Source organism: Mandrillus leucophaeus, unplaced genomic scaffold, assembly GCF_000951045.1.
Source record: "Mandrillus leucophaeus isolate KB7577 unplaced genomic scaffold, Mleu.le_1.0 Scaffold284, whole genome shotgun sequence".
NCBI lineage: Eukaryota > Metazoa > Chordata > Mammalia > Primates > Cercopithecidae > Mandrillus > Mandrillus leucophaeus.
In genome coordinates this window covers 3,621,586-3,643,275 of record NW_012102965.1, presented here as the reverse complement: position 1 = coordinate 3,643,275, position 21,690 = coordinate 3,621,586, and the positions used below count along the sequence as shown (strand labels likewise).

Below are 21,690 nucleotides of genomic sequence, written 5' to 3'. Positions count from 1 at the left end.
TGAAAATGGCCCATTAGTTATGCTAGGTTTATAATGGGAAGTGTCACAGTTCAATATTTCTGTTACGGGTGCATTTTTACATATGTGACCTGCGCAGTTTTGGTTTTTGTTCATTTCAACTTCAGTGAAGTGACTCAACCACTTAAGAATGTGCTCATCCAGTATTCACAATAGCAAAGACTTGGAACTAACCCAAATCCCCCTCAGTGATAGACTGGATAAGGAAAATGTGACACATATACACCATGGAATACTATGCAGCCATAAAAAAGGATGAGTTCATGTCCTTTGCAGGGACATGGATGAAGCTGAGAACCATCATTCTCAGCAGACTAATACAGGAACCAAAAAACAAACACCACATGTTCTCACTCATAAGTGGGAGTTGAACAGTGAGAACACAGAGACACAGGGAGGGGAGCATCACACACTGGGGCCTGTCAGGGGGTGGGAGGCTAGAGGAGGGATAGCATTAGGAGAAATACCTAATGTAGATGACAGGTTGATGGGTGCAGCAAACCACCATGGCACACGTATACCTATGTAACAAACCTACATGTTCCGCACATGTATCCCAGAACTTAAACTATATATATATAAAAAAAAGAATGTGCTCAAGGGATCTGGACCCCATGGACCATTTCCAAAACAATTCTATTCTTGTTTCACTCAAGGTCCAAGTCTATTACTAGAGCCACAGTTCAAAGAAAACGAAATTGATGATGTGATAGTCATATTGAAGATCCAGAAAAAGGCCACTTGAAATTGTCTTCTGAACTAGGCATGATTTTTAATGAACGTGCTCAGGAGTTGAAAGACTTGGGCTATCAGAAACGTGGTTTTAATATGTTATCAGTAACTGCAGGCTACCACAGAGATGTGCTAGGGACAAGGAATGCAGCATGTATAGTCCTACCGCCTGACCTGCCAGTTGCTAATATTGTTATCTGTTTTCACAATGAAGCTTTTTCTGCCTGTCTCCAGATGTTGCACATTGTCATAAATTGCATGCCAGCAAACCTGCTTCCTGAAATCATCCTCATGGATGTTGTTAGTGACCTTGATGATTTGAAAGGAGAACCAAATGAGTATGTCCAAGATTACCTCCTTGGAAAAATTAAGGTATAAGAAATATAAAGTGTGAGGGATTGATTCAAGGAAGAATGAGTGTAGCAGTCCAAGCAACAGAAGTCCTTGTGTTCCTAGACAGCCACGTGAAGTGAATGTGATGTGACTGCAGTCCTTGCTGGCTGTCATCTGTGTGGAGTGGCACACCATGATGTTCTCAGTGATTGACATCATTAGTGCCAATACGCTAGCCTACAGCTCATCCTCTGTTGTCCGTGGAGCATTCAACTGAGGGCTGCACTTCCAATAGGAGCTTGTTCCCCTTTCTGAGTTAGGATAAGCAGAAAAAGCCACAGCACCAACAAAGTCACTGATAATGACTGGAGGATTGTCTGCCAGGAACAGACAGTATTTCCATGAATTTGGACAGTATGATACTGGCATGGGTATCCGGAGAGGAGAAAATTTGGAAATATCATTTCAGATCTGGATGTGTGGAGGTAAGTTCTTCATCATGCCTTGCTCTACAGTAGGACATTTTCCAAAAAAGATGACCATATGGATCTCCTGAAGGCCGGGACACCATGAACACAACTCTTTGAGGCTGACACATGTCTGGCTGGATGAATAAAGGGGCAGTATTTTTCCTTAAGACTTAATCTGAAGAGGAAAAGCTATGGAACTATCAGTGAGCATGTTGACTTGAGAAAGAAGTTGGGATGCAAATCATTTAAATGGTATTTGGATAATATTTACCCAGAGGTGCAGATATCTGGGCCCCATGCCAAATTCCAGCAACCCACTTTTATCAGTAGAGGGCCAAAATGCCACCAAGTCCTTCAACTTGGAAGGCTCTATCACTTCCAGACCAACAAACGTCTGGTGGCTCAGGGCTGCCCAAGTTGGAAAGAAGGCATACTAGTGCTTAAGGCCTGTGAGTATGGGAACCCAAATCAGATCTGGGTTTATAATGAAGAGCATGAATTGGTTTTACACCATCTTCTTTGTCTAGGTGCGACAGAAACTAGCTCACCAGACCCACCACGACTCATGGAGTCCATGGGTCAGGTAGACATGGACCTTTGGGGAAAATAATCGGCTGCACCAGATGTCAGTTGGACAGTGCCTGAGAGTGGTGGCTCCACAGGGTCAGGAAGACTCTGTTGCTATGGCAATCTTTCATGGCTCCTCCTCACAACAGAGGCAGTTGGAAGGTTAAGGTGGACACCGTAGCAGAAATGGTGTTTCATCAGGCTTTGCCTCCTCTGAAGTGTAGGGCTTTAGAAAGAATGTTGTTGGTGCCAGGAAAGCCTTGGTTTGGTAGAGCCATCTTGGATAGGATGACATTTCCCATCTTCCTGGAGATGCCTGGGAATGTTAACAGAGGTAACACAGCGGATCTGATAGAGATGGGAGCACTGAGTGTCTGCAGGTGAAGAAGTATGTTTCACCAAGACACTGAGGTCATTTCTGAACTTCTATTAAGGAATTTCTTGCTTATAGAGGAAAATCAGAATACAATTTTAACTCTAGAGTTTTGTTTGTACACAACGACAAAACTCAGCAAATGGATGTTTCTATTCAAATTTATTTATGCCTCTTTTTAATCCCCTTTAAAGATGGAATGGTTTTTATCTGATCAGGAGTTTGTCATGATTTCCCTTCTTAGAAGACTTCACAGGAGACAGTTTTTTTTAATTTTACTTATCATTTGTTTAGTATGTTCTAAACAGACAATTTTTTAAAAAAAAAAGAATCTACATTATGTTTAACTTCAGAAGGCATCATTTATAAGACAATATTTGAGAGGCAGTTAACTATTATAAATTATTTTGATGAATTATGATACTACATACATGTGAAATAAAGGATCCTTTTGGTTTTTTTAAAAGTATAGTTGCACCTAATTAGGTGAAAGCATGAAGTTATAGGGAAGTTGTAGGGAAAGGTAGGTATGCGTAGAAAGGTGTGTGTGAATGTTCCAAGTAGCCAATGAGCCAATGAAATGAATTTTGCTGGTGGTTAAGCTATTGTCTGCCATCTTCAATGCACCCTTAGCTCTGTTTTGCCATGCTGGGGCTGGAGCTCAGAAAACCATAGTTCTCCTCTGCTACCTAAATTCTTGTTAAATTCTACGTGTGGGGGAGCTAGAAAGAGACTAGAATAATGGAGTGACAAGGGAGTTGATCCTTCCTGTTTTGTCTTCCATTCTTGAAATATCACTCCAGCCAGAGGTTCCTCACCTGGGCGGCAGCAGCTGGTCCCAGTAACCAGGTTTTTTTCCCATATTCTCAGCACCAGCCATAGTATACCTTGGATATATGAATTCCAGCTCTGCAGGGTCCCCCCATCAACTGACTGAGGAACTAGCATAAAGATCAGCTCTTTAGGGTCCTTTCTCCAAGTTTTCCTTTGTTCTGGCAACCTCTCCTTCCACTCCCCTGAATAAGCTTTGCCTAAAGACCCATTATTTTCACACTGCCAAATCCATATATATTATTCAGACCTTATTATATCTTCCTGCTCTATCTGACCATTGACCACTCACTTCTCCCACCTTCAGACAATATTATTTCTTTACTAATAATTTTTTGGCTCATTAAGACATTTCTGGAGGGTAAATCGGAAAATCTTTTAGAAAACATTTTGGCAATATGTATTCATTCAACAAATAATTTTTAAGCATTGTGTAAATATTTCCATTGCATTAATTTCTAGAGGTAGAACAACTGTTAAAGATAGTAAGTGCTTTGTGTGTGCATTTAGTAAGTGGTACAACCAGGTAGTCTGACTCTAAAATCTGTCATATTAACCTCTACACCAGGAATTTTCAAACTTGAGTTCCATCAGAATCACCTAAAGGACTTGGTAAAATATAGATTAATGAGCCCCACCCCCCCTAATTTTTTATTTACAAGGGTGAGCTAGCAAATTTAAATTTCTAACAAGGTTCCAGGTGATATTGATCTCCTTCCCAATACTACACTACCCACATATTTTCTTATTAACTCTTATTCATCTCTAATGACTCAACTCAGCTATCGCCTTCCTTCGGAAACCTTGGCTCCTCTCTTCCCTCACCAGCTGAACTAGATAAGCCCCATGTACGACCTCACAACAATCATGAGCTCCCATGACATTATGTGCCTACCAAATACATATCGTAACCACTGAAACTGAAACTCTGTACGCATAGGTCCCAACTGCTAGCCTTTGAGCACCTCAAGGACAGCGATCACAACCATTCATCCTTTTTTACATGTCTTTAAGTTTCTTTTTAAATTTGTACTGTGATAAAATGTATATAAAATTTAACATTTCAACCATTTTAAGTGTACAGTGCAATGACATGAAACACATTCACATGATTGTACAACCATCACCACTCCCCAACTCCAGAACCTTTTTCATTTTCCCAAATTGAAACTTTATATCCATTAAACAGTAACTCCCCAGTTTCCCCTCCTCTCAGCCCCATTCTACTTTCTGTCTCTATTCATTTGTACAGGGACAGTTTCTAGCACATTGTTCCTCAATGGTATTATCTCAATAACTGCAGAACTGAAGGAGGCAAGACTTTAAGCATCAAATAGAAGAATTAATTAGAAAGAATTTTAAAGAGTTAAAATTGGCATAGAAATGGTGTATATCATCACTGGAGTAATTAGAAAACTTGAAGGACATATAAGCTGCTTGAGTTATAAGTATATGGCTGTTTGAAAACAATATCTTTGTTCTCTTTCTAGCACAAATAAATATTAGCCACTCATATTTTTAAGTTTATAAAGAGATCAAATATGAAAAATCATCTGAAAAAGAAATATAAAACACATCTTTTTTCCTTTTCCACTCAAATACCTAGGACTTCTGAATTGAGTTCACTCTTCTTTCAGACTCTATGCCCACCTATATCTGCAATATCTTTGTAAGGTGCATGGCTGTGCTTTGGTCAAGAATTAGGCCAAGGCAGATGTCCAGGCCTGCATGACTCAGCGAGTACAGTGCAGGCGTATAACTCTACCTGTTATCACAGCCACGTAGCCATAACATAGGAAGGCCATCCCTTGGCTGTATGCCACTATTGTCTGTAAAAGTTATAATTGCCCTGATGACACTGTACAGATGCTCTTGTACAGCCGTTCTTGCACCCAGAGAGAGAGAAAGTACCAGAGCTGTCAGTCTTGCTCTGACAAGGGGAGCCAGGGCATGACTTGACATGGCACAGCACAGCTCACTTTCATGCCCAGAGAGAGAAAGAGTTAAGCTGCTGACCCTGAAGGCAAGGGAGAGCCGATCGTGCAGTTGTGCATAGGAGCAGCTGGCCCAAGCAGTCGAAACAGAGCAGAAAGTGAGAGAAAGCTGCTGGTAAGAGAGCTGCTAATGAGAGACCTAGTCTGAGTAAGCTGCTGATAGGGAGCTGCTGAAAAACACTACATTTCACCTGCTTACGGCCCCCCAGTGTTCTTTCAGCTATTGCCCATTCACCCACTGCCTTCGGACCTCAGCATGAGCTGGAACCTGAACTTGAACCTAACAGTTGGTAGACTCGTGGAACTGACAATCGTGACCCTAAACCTGACTGTCTTGCTACCTCAATTAACAGGAGAAAAGAGGAAACCTAATAGAGCAGAATGCTATATTAAAAAATAAAACATATAAAAGGAAATGTAGGGATGCAAGAGGTTTATAATCTACTTCTGCATATGAAACCTCTTTTAAAAAACATTGTGTGGTAGAAATGCCCAAATTAATTATTTGGTACTTACAGAACATATAAAAGATGGACCTTATGTTTGTAATTCTTGAATGGATTCTTAAATAATGACTCCACATAACAGATGAATAATTTCAAGTCTCCTTTTAGCCAGCACTGTATGTTCCAGTTTGCACCTGAATTTAAAAAAAAACAAAAACAAACAAACAAAAAAAAAACTGCATGAAATCTCAAAAACCATCTGAACAACTCAGTGAAAGAGAAGAACTAAATCAAATTGACCAGTGTTCTGATACAACTTCCATTTCCTATTCTGAGAGAAAAAGAACAAACTTTAACTAGGGGCATGCGTTTGCCCATCACTTAGTCCCTTTGGCCCTCAGTTTCCTTTTTTCTAAAGTAACAGAATTAAATTCAATTATTGCTTCTCAAACTCTCTTTAATTTCGAACCACTTAAATAGGACAAAAGAGCTCAAAACTTATCTAGCTCATCTAGCTCAGTTCTTACTTTTCTCACTTTTCTTTCCTTTTTTTTTTTTAGAGATGGGGTCTCACTCTGTCACCCTGGCTGGAGTGCAATGGCATGATCATGTGATCATGGCTTACTGCAGCCTCGATCTCTCAAGCAATCTTCCCACCTCAGTCTCCTAAGTAGATGGGACTAGAGGCACGCACCACCATGCCCAGCTAATTTTTTTTTTTTTTTTTTTTTTTTTTTTTTTTTTTTTTTTTTTTTTTTTGTATTTTTAGTAGAGATGAAGTTTCATTATGTTGCCCAGGCTGGTCTCTAACTCCTGAGCTCCAGTGATCTGCCCGCCTAGGTCTCCTAAATGCTAGGATTACAGGTATTGAAGCCACTGTGCCCAGCCTTTTTTTTTTTTTTTAATATTAGACAGTTAATATGCCAACATCATAACAAGGTCTGAGGGAGGCACATCTCACACATACATGTGAAAATCCAGTCATCACGCTTTTGAGGGAGGAAAAGATATGCCTGTATTTTCATACTGGAGGTCTCTTTACATGAATGAGTCAATTGACTCCATTCTTCCTGGCTTTTCCAAAAGACTTGGGATAATTTTGTTGTTTATATTTCCAGATGCAGAATTTTTAACTACTCTAGCTACAATGAGTATGCATTATACTTAAACAAAAAAAAAGAATTTTTTTCTTTGCTTTTTTGTTTTTCCAACTTTTATTTTTAGTTCAGGGGCACATGTGAAGGACGTGTTAGTTAGTTGAACAGGTAAACGTGTACCATAGCAGTTTGCTGCACAGATCATCACATCACCTAGGTGTTAAGCCCAGCATCCATTAGCTATTCTTTCTGAAAAATCCATGTTTAAAATGTAGATTATTTCAGAGATATTCCTTGCCTGAAGAAATATTATTATTCATGAATATTTTAAAATTTAACCAATTCAACAATATTTTCAGTCATTTGATATTTTATATATTTAACAGAAATAAGGTGTGTTTTCTATTTCAAAGCAAATTTAAAAGACTACAAGGAATGTACTTAAAAGTAAAATATTTCCCTCATTATATTTTTATGGGAAACAAGATAATTGGGGAATTATTTATTAGTTTGTTTACATAATGAATCCTAATTTTATTATCAATATAAAAATGATTATGTATGTTAAAAATCAGAGCCATAAGACAAGACTTAAAACACATTGTTCAATACATTAAAAAAAATAGCTAATGCTTACCCATTTGTTGAAAAACTGAAGAATTTACTGTTGAAACAAATGTCTTTCCTTCAATGTTGTCTGCACACAAAGAGCAGTTTCTATCTTGCTCACTCCGAAAGCAACAGTGGAAAGTTGTTTTGGATAAGTTAGAAAAGTGAGTATCACTTGAATTAAACTCAACAGCTGTCTCATAATGTCCATTCAAATTTGAAGTATTCTTTGAGAGTCCAGCAGGCAAAAGGAAGTAGTCATAGGTTGAATTTGGTGGCATGCAAGACAACTTAAATCTCCAAGAAGTAATTGGATATGACAAGTTAAATGCAGTTATCACACAAATAAACTCTGTTAGGATATTAAAAAGACACATAGAAAAAAGTGATCATTTTGACTAAGACATGAATAGAAAGTATCCAAGATTAAACCGTGTAGTGCTCAATAATTATTTAACTTTCTAAGTCCTCAGTGAGTGCCTAATGAATAACTTCGCGCTTTCATTGTACAATGTGTTATATTCAAGAGGATGCATTCATTTGTAGAAATAACTCTACTTTCTGACATCTCTTTTCTTTTTGAAAATTGACACTTCATGTTTTCTCTTTAATCTGACATGTTATATTTATGTTTTAATAAAAGGAAACAAACACAAATATTTTATTTTTCCTTTCTAAAGCATATTATTCTAGCTTCCATTATAAATGATAAATATAATATCCAGTATAAATGATAAATAAATATCTGGATGTGCAATTATATAAACAAACATCAAAGCGCTATTTTAATATGTATTTAAGAGAGTAACACCAACATATTAACACTGCTTTCGCTGAGCACTTTTAGAAAAAATGTGTCTTCAACATGATGATAGCTTGACGATCTCCTGAATTTTCCCATGATCCTCCAAATACAAAACATCATATACGACACGCCCTTAGCACCTTACACAAAAAATGATGCAAAAGAATAGACTTCTTATGGGAAATGCCCACTGCTGATTAAATTGTCACTTTTTAAACATAAAAATTAAGAACAATTATATAATCCAGTACCAAAAAATCTGCAAAAGTTAAACTTTTTCTTTTTTTTTTTTTTTTAAGATGTAGTCTCGCTCTTGTCACCCAGGCTAGAGTGCAGTGGCGTGATCTCAGCTCACTGCAACCTCTGCCTCCCGGGTTCAAGTGATTCTCCTGCCTCAGCCTCCTGAGTAGCTGGGATCACAGGCACCCACCACCACACCCGGTTAATTTTTGTACTTTCAGTAGAGACGGGGTTTTGCCATGTTGGCCAGGCTGGTCTCGAACTTCTGACCTCAGGTGATCCACCCACCTTGGCCTCCCAAAGTGCTGGGATTATAGGCATGAGCCACTGCACCAGCCAAACTTATTTTTAAATATTTGTTTGAAAATAAATTAATTCTTCATAATTGCTTTTTCAATAAGTTACCCAAATGATGCAACAATTGTGTTGGCTTATATAGACACTGATGCAGAATAGGAATTCTGAGAATCTTGTATGGATTTGTATGAAATGAGAATTTTGAAGAGTTATGGCAAATGTAATAATGTAAGGAAATAGAAGTAACCATGATGTTCATCAGTAGCGGAATGGGTAAATTCCAATACATCCACACAAGTAAATATTATTCAGGGCTAAAAAGAAATGAGATATCAAGTCACGAAAAAGCATGGAGGTTCCAGCACTCTTCCAGAACTATGGATCCAACAAAGGACTAATATCCAGAATTTAGAAGGAACAACTCCACAAGAATAAAACAAATAATCCCATTAAAAAGAAGGCAAAGGAAATGAACAGACATTTCTCAAAAGAAGACATACAAGCAGCCAATGAACATGAAAAAATGCCCAATGTCACTAATCATCAGAAAAATGCAAATTAAAACTACAGTAAGATACCATCTTATACCAGTAAGAATGGCCATTATTAAAAAGTCAAAAAATAATAGATGTCGGTGAGGATGCAGAGAAAAGGAAATGCTTATTCACTGTTGGTGGGAATGTAAATTAGTACAACCTCTAAGGAAAACAATGTGTAGATTTCACAAAGAACTAAAAGTAGAACTATCATTCAATCCAGCAATTCCACTACTAAGTATCTACTCAAAGGAAAAGAAATAATTATAACAAAAAGACACCTGCGCTCATATGTTTGTAACAGCACTATTCACAATAGCAAAGTCATGGAATCAACCTAAGTGTCCCTCAACAAATGACTGGATTAAAAAAATGTGGCATATTCACACACATGTGCAGACACACACACACACACACCATGGAATACTATGCAGCCATAAAAAAGAATAAAATCGTGTGTTTTGCAACAACATGGATGGAGCTAAAGGCCATTATCCTAAATGAAATAACTCAGAAACAGAAAATCAAATACCACATGTTCTCACTTACAAGTAGGAGATAAGCAATGGGTACACATGGACATACAAAAGAGAATAATAGATACTGGGAACTCCACAATGGGGAGAGGATGGAAGAGGGGTGAGCAGTGAAAATTACCTATTGTGCACAATGTTCACTAGTCAGGTGATGCACACACTACGCAATATATCCATGTAACAAAATCATACTTGTACCCTCTGAATCTACAAAAATAAAAATTTAAAGAGGAAAAAAAAAGACATGGAGGAAACATAAATGCATATTACTAAGTGAAAGAAACCAATACGAAAAAGACTACGTACTATGTTATTCCAACTATATGACATTCTATAAAAGGCACAACTATGGAAACAATCAAAAGATTGGTGGTTCCCAGGAGTTAGGTAAGAAGGTAGGAGGAATAGGCAGGCCACAAAGGATGGATAGGGCAGTGAAATTCTTCTGTATGATTCTACAGTGGCAGATAAAGGTCACCATACATACATCTGCCAACATTCATACAATATACAACACCAAGAGTGAACCATAATGTAAACTATGGACTTTGAGTGACAGTGATACGTCAATGTGGGTTCATCAATTGTGACAAGTGTACCACTCTGAGGGGAATAGCTGATCATGGGGAGTTATACATGTGTGGGGCAGGAAGTCTATGGAAAAATCTCTGTACCTTCCACTCAATTTTTCTGTGAACATAAAACTGCTCTAAAAACTAAAGGCTATTTAAAAATGTAAGAAAATAAAATTTTTAATCAACTCACAAATATATTTTTTCATTACAAAAGCAATTATCAATGAAAAACATTCAAACGATACATAGGTAATGACTGTTAATAGTTTAGTTTCTAACGATTTCTATAGATATAAATTAATATAAATATGTATAGATGCAAAAATTGAAGCCAAAGTGATTAATGTGACAAATGTGACTATGGTCATACTGATGACAATTAGGTATCACAACGTTACCAAAAGTAAATCCATATTACAATTATGTTCCTTTGGACTTCATTCACTCCTTCTAACATGTGTTTCTAAAATCAGAACACCTCAAAGAAAACAGAATAGTTTTTTGAGGGAGGGGGTTTACAAAACCAAGAATATGTAATATTACTAATTTACAGCACTATATATTCTAGGTCTACATAGAGGATTCAGTTGCTTGAAACAAATTAGCCTAAAATCCTCACAGAAGTATTTAAATGTAAAATGTAATGATGAACTTCAAAAACATAGCAACTATTGATGCAGTTAAATTAAAAGATGAGTCTATTTTATCCACACGCAACTTTGCAAATGATATTTCTTTCCCTCAAAATGAATCCTAAACTCTAAAGGCAGTCTAGAATTTCATCTGAAGGCATATCTTATTAGGTAACAATATCCCAGGATTTATTTTGATTCACAAACTTGATAAAACCACAAACCTTCCAGAAAGTCAATGTAAAACACTAGAGTCTAACAAAAATTAACAGAGAATTATAAAAGAGAATGAATAGTTCCCTTAAGTATATCTAATAAAATTAGAGAATATAAAAAGAGAACGAGCTATTTCTCTTTGATAATCCCTTGTGGCACAATGTTTTGGAAATCTGTAACTGTGGAGCTATCCAGGTTATTTTCTGGAGGTATACAGATGGCTGCAATGAGAAAGAAGTATGTACAACAAGAAAGACCTGTAGGGCAGCTTAGAAAAGCCCCTTTAGATTGGGGTAGCCAAGGAGATGCTCAGAACCAGTTGACACACAGGTAACAGTTGCCAGACAAAGTTGCCACAGCATAAGTTTTGTTAAAGAAAGCTAGATAAACAATTGCCAAATCACATAAGTTTTGTTAAAGATACTCTAACTTTAATTTCAAAAACTTGGAACATAATCTAACTTAGATGATTTGGTTTAAGACAATCAGAATGTCACCAGAATGTGGTAAGAAACACGTGAGAACGGTATGCTCAAAAGTTATTGGCAATGTGGCACAGTGGCTCACGCCTGTAATCCCAGCACTTTGGGAGGCCAAGGCGGGCAGATCATGAGGTCAAGAGATTGAGACCATCTGGCCAACATGGTGAAACCCTGTCTCTACTAAAAATACAAAAATTATCTGGGCATAGTGGCGCGTGCCTGTAGTCCCAGCTACTGAGGAGGCTGAGGTAGGAGAATCGCTTGAACCCAGGAGGCGGAGGTTGCAGTGAGCCAAGATCATGCCACTGCACTTCAGTCTGGCGGCAGAGCAAGACCACGTCTCAAAAAAAAAAAAAAAAAAAAAAAGAATCTACAGAAATATTTTTCCAAATATACAAAGATATACGAATTTTCAATGCAGTATTATTTGTTACAGAAAAAGAAATGTCTATCAATCAGGAACTGGTCAAATGGACTACATATGTTATATATAAATATAAATGTATAATAACTTTATATATATTCATACAATGCATTGTCATGTAACCATTAAACTAATAAGTACCCTAGCAAATACTGATAAAGATAAAAAGCCATCATGATAAATTGGAAACCTGTTAAATGGAAAAATAAACATCCAGAACAACATGTATAGACCAGTGCTATTTTTGCAGCTATAGATATGAGTGTGTCTGTGTATGTGTGTGTGTGTGTGAGTCTGTGTGTGTCTGACAATTCTGGAAGGATACACCATCAGGTTGTCTTTAGGAGGTTGGGAAGGGTTTTCATTTTCACATTTATACACTTATACTATGGTTTGCATTTTTAATCATAAGCATGCATGAGAATTCCTAACTAGAAAAAGGAAATTCTGTTAATAAATAAAACAGCATCTCTAAGGCAAAATATCTACCATGTTTAAGGGCATTAAAATAGCAAATGAGCAAATAACTTACCCCAATGTAACAAAACCACACAGAATTTTTGACAAATCATCTTACTTCAGAGAGGTACACCTGGAAAAGAGTAAATCTAAAATTAAAAGACACACACAAACAAAAACACACATATATAAGTTGTCTGTGGAAAACATAAAAAGAAAGGGATTATAGATAAGTCTCTAAATTTTAATCACCTGTGATACTCTAGATCAATATCTGAGAAATATCTCACATTAAATTATGTTATAGATTTATTTCTTTACGCATCCTATATCACTAAAAATACAAGTCAAAAAAATGTAAATTGAGTATTCCTTTATGCCATAACAAACCAGGACAGGTATCACAGAGTAAGATTGAAATTTTTAACTAAACACAAGTGACCACGATATTGATTAAATATGTAACAACTAATCTAACATCATTAATATCACCATCTTCAATTTTTTTCATGCTCAGGTCTTAAAATTTCCCTGTTTTCTAAAGTCTTTATCTTTACTATGATATTATAAGGCCAAATAATTATTGCATAGGTAACAACTGCCTATTTATTTCCAATAAAGAGAAGAAATTTTACCAGTAGACTTTTGGAAACCTATTGTTAATTTGCAGATGAGGTAATATTGGAGAGTTAGAATAATTAAAAGTCTGATGGCTTAATATACCCAAATGAAGTCTGACTTCAGAGACAAGATTTCCCACGAGTTCTACTCAATTGGAAATATCACAAATATCATTATTTGTACTACTATGTCACAAATCCAAATAGTAGTATAATTTTAATATATTGGGCTTGGACTTTGGATGAAAACCTACCTGAATTAGGTGTCAGGAGTGTTGGGTGCCAGTCTAAGCTCTTCTGGGACTTGGGTTTTCAACACTCTAGATCTCAAGTTCCTCATCTACAAATCAGACTGTCACATGGTCTCTACAACCCCTTTCAGAGCTGCCTATGACTCTGAGAGATGTAATTTAAAATGGAAACCACACTTTACCACAAAGAATAGTATAAAACATTAAGTGAGAAACATGTCTCATGACTCATATCTGAGAATTGGCACCACATGATAAGTGAGAATTGGCACCACATGATAAGTAAATGGAAAAACATGTTTATTTATTTTACAACTTACTATCAGGAAGAAAATAAATGAGTATAAACAGTGGGTAGTCCAGTAAATTTGTTTTTCAGACTACAAGTTTGTCATCAGAATTTTTGTTCTTTATACACTGATATCACAATGGTTTTTAGGATTTCTAGAAATCAGTTCAGTGTTTGGAACCCTCATGATTTAATTATATTAAATGAGTACAAATTCCTCCCTGTTTTTATGCTACCTGTTCTTGATATAAAATGTTCTCATAAAATAAACTCAAAGGCAAGTTTTATAATCAAGCTGTGTCACAGATACAACACATCACTGGATTGCTTTGATGAAACTTACTAGTGACTAGTAATTCAGTTCAACAATTGATTTGGCTCACTTTTAATTCACGTGGTCTCCTCAGTTAAGTGATCAAATAGATCAGCAGTTTTCCTTACATAAAACCACCATTTCTTTAGTTAATGTTCCATGCAAAACAAACTATTCTGATGGTTTGGATTCTTGCAGTCAGGTTTCATTCTTAAATAACAGAGAAACAATCACAAGTGCAAAAAAGGACATAGACTCAACCTTGAAGAGACAGTGAAAGGTGGTTTCTGACATAGATTTGATGAGAGAAACATATGCACCCTAAACTGTACAAAAAGGAATATAAAGAATATTTTTAAAACATAAATAATATAGAAAAGAAGGTGGGGTGCAGTGGCTCACACCTGCAATCCCAGCACTTTGGGAGACCAACGCAGATGGATCACTTGAGGTCAGGAGTTCAGACCAGCCTGGCCAACATAGTGAAACACCGCCTCTACTGAAAATATCAAAAGTAGCTGGGTGTTGTGGCATGTGCCTGTAATCCCAGCTACTTGGGAGGCTGAGGCAAGAGAATCGCTTGAACCCGGGAGGTGAAGGTTGCAGTGAGCTGAGATTGCACCACTGCACTCCAGCCTGGGTGATAAAGTGAGACTCTGTCTAAAAAAAACACAGAAAAAGTGACAGAAATTTTTTAAACTGTGAAAAAATTTGAAGCAAAGGGAAAATTAAAGATAGGATGACAAAAATAAGTCTAATACACCAAACACCATTAATATGAAGACACTTCCTAAGGATGAACCATTAATTTGTTCTAACTTTTCTTATGGTCGTATTGTTCAATTATAAATTCTGAGTAGTTAAAATGAAATGAGCAGTTTAGGAGAAGAGTACAAATAATCCTAACACTAAGAACAGTAAGAAATTTTTATTGATTAATTTTATAAGATAACAGCTAACATCCTCATGAACATCCCAATAATACCAGCGTTTCAAAGCAATTTCAAAATTTAATAATTTGTCACCTTCTCCACTACCAATACCCTGTTCTAAGCCACAATTATCTCTTCCTGAAACTATCAGAAGAGCCTCCCAACTGGTCTCCCTACTTCTGTCCTTGCTCCCCAGTTCAGTCAGTTATCAACATAGCAGTTAAAGTGATCTTCTTAACGCAGATCAGATCATGTCTCTCTAGCACAGTAGTCACAGTGATCTTATTAACACATTGACCAGATCATGTCTCTCTTTCTCAAAGCACTACAGCCGTACCCTGGCACTTGGAGTAAAAGTCCAAGTCCTGAGCAGGACTACAAGGTCCCGGATCCCACTCATCATCCACTGCTCTCCCCACCACTCAACTCACCTTCTAAAGGAGCCTTCCCTGGCCATCCCATCTGAAATTTTAGCACCTCCCCCATGCCAACATGCACAAAAGCAATCTTCAAAGAGGCATTCTCCTATCATGCAGATACAGCTCTTTAAGAATCTGGCATAATAGCAAGAAGGACTTCAAAATGGTGATTCTTAACCATTTTTTGGAACATGGACCTCACTGAGAATTGGGTGAAAGGAATGTATCAACGCCACGAGGAAGCACATACAACCAATTAGGGCTATAATTTCAAGAGGTTAACAATCCCTTGAAACTTACCCAAGGATTAAGAATTCCTGATATAGATAAATAAATGTAATGCACATTCCACAAGCGGAGTTCCATGAACTGAGCCGGTAACAGACACTACACTATGAAGAGTTGAGATAATACTGCCTAACATTCCCCTGGAATGCAGTTTTCTTCATTCATTTGGGCTGCTACAACAAAATACACCAACTCAGTGGCTTACAAACAACGGAAATTTATTGCTCACAATTCTGGAGGCTGGAAAGTCCAACATCAACATGCCAGCAGATTCAATCTCTGATGAAGGACTATTTCTCATAGATGGTGCCTTGTTGCCGTGTCTTCACATGGCAGAAGGGGTGAACAAGCTCCCCTGCAGCCTCTTTTATAAGGATACTAATCCCATTCATGAGGGCTCCACCCTCATGACCTAATAACCTCCTAAAGGCCCCACCTCTTAATGCTATTGCATGGGTGATTAGGTTTCAACATATGAATTCTGTAGTGGCACAAACATTCAGACCACAGTAGTCATTCTCTGTTGACAGTTAAAAGGAGTAATGTGCCTTAGCAGTCATTCAAAAAGACGGTATGGTTGACATCCTCACGTGACATGGAAACATGCCAAACAGAGTACCCTCTACCCCAATCACCACTGACAATACTTAGAACTGGGGTAGGGTAAGGAAAGAGCTTAATCAATTCTCATTGGAAAATAATTGTGGCTCTGCTCACACAAAAAAAAGGAATGTTGCAAAAGTTCTCTAACTATCATGGCAGAAACAAGTATAGCTTGAAAACATTTTTCAAAGAAAAATAAGCAAATTCCCATCATAGCCATAATAAATTATCATAAGGTAAATATAATTATAGATTTGAGCAGTGTAGGCCCCTGTGCCCACTTCCAAAGAAAACTAATTGAAAAATGTACACTTATCTGACTGGTCTTACAGACCAGATACAAGTATAAGATGTCTATTAAAAATAACAGTTTAATAATATATGCTTCATAACCCCACTTTTCAGAAATATTAACCGGAAGTCTACTGTGGCCATTCCTAGAATTCAATTATTCACCACAGCTCTTTCAAGTCACCGCACCCCATGACTCTTTCCTCTGAATCAGATCCTGCAGGAGAACCATTCATCCAGGTGATATGTGGGTCTCAAACTGATTCCGGAAGTTGGCAAATTATTTCTATACAAATAGCACATTTTTTAAATGCTGTGCATTCTGTTAGTCAGCTTCCTATGTGAGAACATGCTATTGCTGTGCTCAATAAAATAAATTTAGCAAGAAGAACACCAAAAAAGAACAGGCGGGGGTGGCTGGCAAGATGGCCGAATAGAAACAGCTCTGGTCTGCAGCTCCCAGGGAGATCAACGCAGAAGGCAGGTGATTTCTGCATTTCCAACCGAGGTGCCCAGCTCATCTCATTCCTACCGGTTAGACAGTGGGTGCAGCCCACAGAGGGTGAGCTGAAGCAGGGTGGGGCGTCGGCTCACCCAGGAAGTGCAAGGGATCAGGAAACTTCCTCCCCTAGCCAAGGGAAGCCACGAGGGACTGTGCCGTGAGGGACAGTGCACTCTGGCCTAGACACTACGCTTTTGTCATGGCCTTCCCAACCCACAGACCAGGAGATTCCCTCGGGTGCCTACACCACCAGGGCCCTGGGTTTCACGCACAAAAGTGGGCGGTCATGTGGGCAGACACCAAGCTAGTTGCAGGAGTCTTTTTTTCATACTCCAGCGGTGCCTGGAATGCCAAGGAAACAGAACTGTTCACTCCCCTGGAAATGGGGCTGAAGCCAAGGAGCCAAGTGGTCTTGCTCAGCAGATCCCACACCCACGGAGCCCAGCAAATTAAGATCCACTGGCTTGAAATTCTTGCTGCCAGCACAGCAGAAGTCGACCTGGGACACTCCAGCTTGGTGAGGGGAGGAGGGTCCGTCATTACTGAGGCTTGAGTAGGCAGTTTTCCCCTCACAGTGTAAACAAGGCCTCTGGGAAGTTTGAAATGGGTGGAGCCCACTGCAGCACTGCAGAGCTTCTGTAGACAGACTGCCTCTCTAGATTCCTCCTCTCTGGGCAGGGCATCTCTGAAAGAAAGGCAGCAGCCCCATTCAGGCGCTTATAGATAAAACACCCATCTCCCTGGGACGCAGCATCCTCCCTGGGGGAAGAAGGTGGCTGTGGGCACAGCTTCAGCAGACTTAAACATTCCTGCCTGCTGTCTCTGAAGAGAGCAGTGGATCCCCAGCACAGCGCTCCGGCTTTACTAAAGGACAGACTGCCTCCTCAAATGGGTCCCTAACCCCTGTGCCTCTTGACTGAGAGCCGCCTTCCAGCAGGGGTCAATGGACACCTTATACAGGAGAGCTCCAGTGGGAATCTGGCAGGTGCCCCTCTGGGACGAAGCTTCCAGAGAAAGGAACAGGCAGGAATCTTTGCTGTTCTGCAGCCTCCACTGGTGATACCCAGGCAAACAGGGTCTGGAGTGGACCTCAAGCAAACTCCATCAGACCTGCAGCAGAAGGGCCTGACTGACAGAAGGAAAACTAACAAACAGAAAGGAATAGCATCAACATCAACAAAAAGGACTCCACAGAAAAACTCCATTCAAAGGTCAGCAACGTCAAATACCAAAGGTAGATAAATCCAAGAAGATGAGGAAAAACCAGCACAAAGAGGCTGAAAATTCCAAAAACCAGAATGCCTCCTCTCCTGCAAAGCATCACGACTCCTTGCCAGCAAGGGAACGAAACTGGACAGAGAATGAGTTTGATGAATTGACAGAAGTAGGCTTCAGAAGGTGGGTAATAACAAACTCCTCTGAGCTAAAGGAGCATGTTCTAACCCAATACAAGAAAGCTAAGAACCTTGAAAAAATGTTAGAGGAATTGCAAACTAGAATAACCAGTTTATAGAAGAACATAAATGACCTGATGGAGCTGAAAAACACAGCATGAGAACTTTGTAAACCATATACAAGTATCAATAGCCAAATCGATCAAGTGGAAGAAAGGATATCAGAGACTGAAGATCAACTCAGTGAAATAAAGCATGAAGACAAGGTTAGAGAAAAAAGAATGCAAAGAATGAACAAAGCCTCCAAGAAATATGGGACTATGTGAAAAGATCAAATCTACATTTGATTGGTGTACCTGAAAATGACGGGGAGAACAGAACCAAGTTGGAAAACACTCTTCAGGATATTATCCAGGAGAACTTCCCCAACCTAGCAAGACAGGTCAACATTCAAATTCAAGAAATACAGAGAACACCATAAAGATACTCCCAAGACACATACTCATCAAATTCACCGAGGTTGAAATAAAGGAAAAAATGTTAAGGAAGCCAGAGAGAAAGGTCGAGTAACCCACAAAGGGAAGCCCATCAGACTAACAGTGGATCTGTCTGCAGAAACCCTACAAGCCAGAAGAGAGTAGGGGCCAATATTAAATGTTCTTAAAGATAAGAATTTTCAACCCAGGATTTCATATCCAACCAAACTAAGCTTCATAAGCAAAAGAGAAATAAAATCCTTTACAGACAAGCAAATGCTGAGAGATTTTGTCACCACCAAGTCTGCCTTACAAGAGCTCCTGAAGGAAGCACTAAACATGGAAAGGAAAAAACAGTACCAGCCACTGCAAAAACATACCAAATTGTAAAGACCATTGATGCTATGAAGAAACTGCATCAACTAATGGGCAAAATAACCAGCTAGCATCATAATGACAGGATCAAATTCACACATAACAATATTAACCTTAAGTGTAAATGGTCTAAATGCCCCAATTAAAAGACACAGATTGGCAAATTGGATAGAGTCAAGACCCATCAGTGTGCTGTATTCAGGAGACTCATCTCACATGCAAAGACATATAGGCTCAAAATAAAGGGATGGAAGAATATTTACCAAGTAAATGGAAAGAAAAAAAAGCAGGGGTTGCAATCCTTGTCCTTGATAAAACAGACTTTAAACCAACAAAGACCAAAAAAGACCAAGAAGGGCATTACATAATGGTAAAGAGATCAATGCAACAAGAAGAGCTATCTATCCTAAATATATATGCACCCAATACAGGAGCACCCAGACTCATAAAGCAAGCTCTTAAAGACCTACAAAGCGACTTAGACTCCCACACAATAATAGTGGGAGACTTTAGCACCCCACTGTCAATATTAGACAGATCAACAAGAAAGAAAATTAACAAGGATATTCAGGACTTGAACGCAGCTCTGGACCAAGCAGATCTAATAGGCATCTACAGAACTCTCCACTCCAAATCAACAGAATATACACTCTTCTCAGCACCACATCACAGTTTTTCTAAAATTGACCACATAATTGGAAGTAAAACACTCCTCAGCAAATGCAAAAAAATGGAAATCATAACAAACAGTCTCTCAGACAACAGTGCAATCAAATTAGAACTCAGGATTAAGAAACTCACTAAAAACTGCACAACTACATGGAAACTGAACAACCTAATCCGGAATGACTATCAGGTAAGTAACGAAATTAAGGCAGAAATAAAGATGTTCTTTGAAACCAATGAGAACAAAGACACAACGTACCAGAATCTCTGGGACACATATAAAGCGGGGTTTAGAAGGAAATTTATAGCACTAAATGCCCACAAGAGAAAGCAGGAAAGATCTAAACTTGACATCCTATCATCACAATTAAAAGAACTAGAGAAGCAAGAGCATACAAATTCAAAAGCTAGCAGAAGACAAGAAATAACTAAGATCAGGGCAGAACTGAAGGAGATAGACACAAAAAACTCTTCAAAAACTCAATGAATCCAGGAGCTGCATTTTTGAAAAGATCAACAAAATAGACCACTAGTCAGACTAATAAAGAAGAAAAGAGAGAAGAATCAAATAGACACAATAAAAAATGATAAATGGGATATTACCACTGATCCCACAGAAATACAAACTACCACCAGAAAATACTATAAACACTTCTATGCAAATAAACTAGAAAATCTAGAAGAAATGGATAAATTCCAGACCCATACATCCTTCCAACACTAAACCAGAAGAAGTCAAATCCCTGAATAGACCAAAAACAGTGTCTGAAATTGAGCCAGTAATTAATAGCCTACCAACCAAAAAAGGCCCAGGACCAGACAGATTCACAGCCGAATTCTACCAGAGGTACAAAGAGGAGCTGGTACCATTCCTTCTGAAATTATTCTAAACAATAGAAAAAGAGGGATTCCTCCGTAACACATTTATGAGGCCCACATTATCCTGATACCAAAACCTGGCATAGACACAACAAAAAAATAAAATTTCAGGCCAATATCCCTGATGAACATTGATGCAAAGATCCTCAATAAAATACTGGCAAACTGAATCCAGCAGCACATCAGAAAGCTCATCCACCAGGATGAAGTCAGCTTCATCTCTAGGAAGCAAGCTGCTTCAACATACGCAAATCATCACATAAACAGAACCAATGACAAAAACCACATGATTATCTCAGATGCAGAAAAGGCCTTTGATAATATTCAACCCTGCTTCATGCTAAAAACTCTCCATAAACGAGGTAATGGTGGAACATATCTAAAAATAGTAAGAGTTATTTATGACCCATAGCCAATATCAAACTGAATGGGCAAAAGCTGGAAGCACTCCCTTTAAAAACCGGCACAAGACAAGAATGCCCTCTCTCACCACTCCTATTCAACATAGTGTTAGAAGTTCTGGCCAGGGAAATCAGGAAAGAGAAAGAAATTAAGGGCATTCAAATAGGAAGAGAGGAAATCAAATTGTCTCTGTTGGCAGATGACATGATTGTATATTTAGAAAATCTCATCGTCTCAGCCCAAAATCTCCTTAAGCTGATAAGCAACTTCAGCAAAGTCTCAGGATACAAAATCAATGTGCAAAAATCACAAGCATTC

General features: G+C 38.3%; 1 protein-coding gene and 1 pseudogene across 3 annotated transcripts in view; one reads left to right on the top strand and one right to left on the bottom strand.

Moving 5' to 3' along the window:
• The window catches only part of LEPR (leptin receptor), a 208,702-nt gene that overhangs the window by 56,480 nt on the left and 130,532 nt on the right, over positions 1 to 21,690 (bottom strand). For all 3 annotated transcript variants that reach the window (XM_011985480.1, XM_011985481.1, XM_011985482.1), the window contains exons 3-5: positions 12,746 to 12,805; positions 7,499 to 7,822; positions 5,835 to 5,958 (exon numbers count right to left, since the gene is read on the bottom strand). In XM_011985480.1, the coding sequence (XP_011840870.1) occupies positions 5,835 to 5,958; positions 7,499 to 7,822; positions 12,746 to 12,785 (488 nt within the window). In that variant the 5' untranslated portion in view covers positions 12,786 to 12,805. The remainder of the gene's footprint in view (positions 1 to 5,834; positions 5,959 to 7,498; positions 7,823 to 12,745; positions 12,806 to 21,690) is intronic.
• Positions 34 to 2,287, top strand: LOC105543517 (annotated as a pseudogene).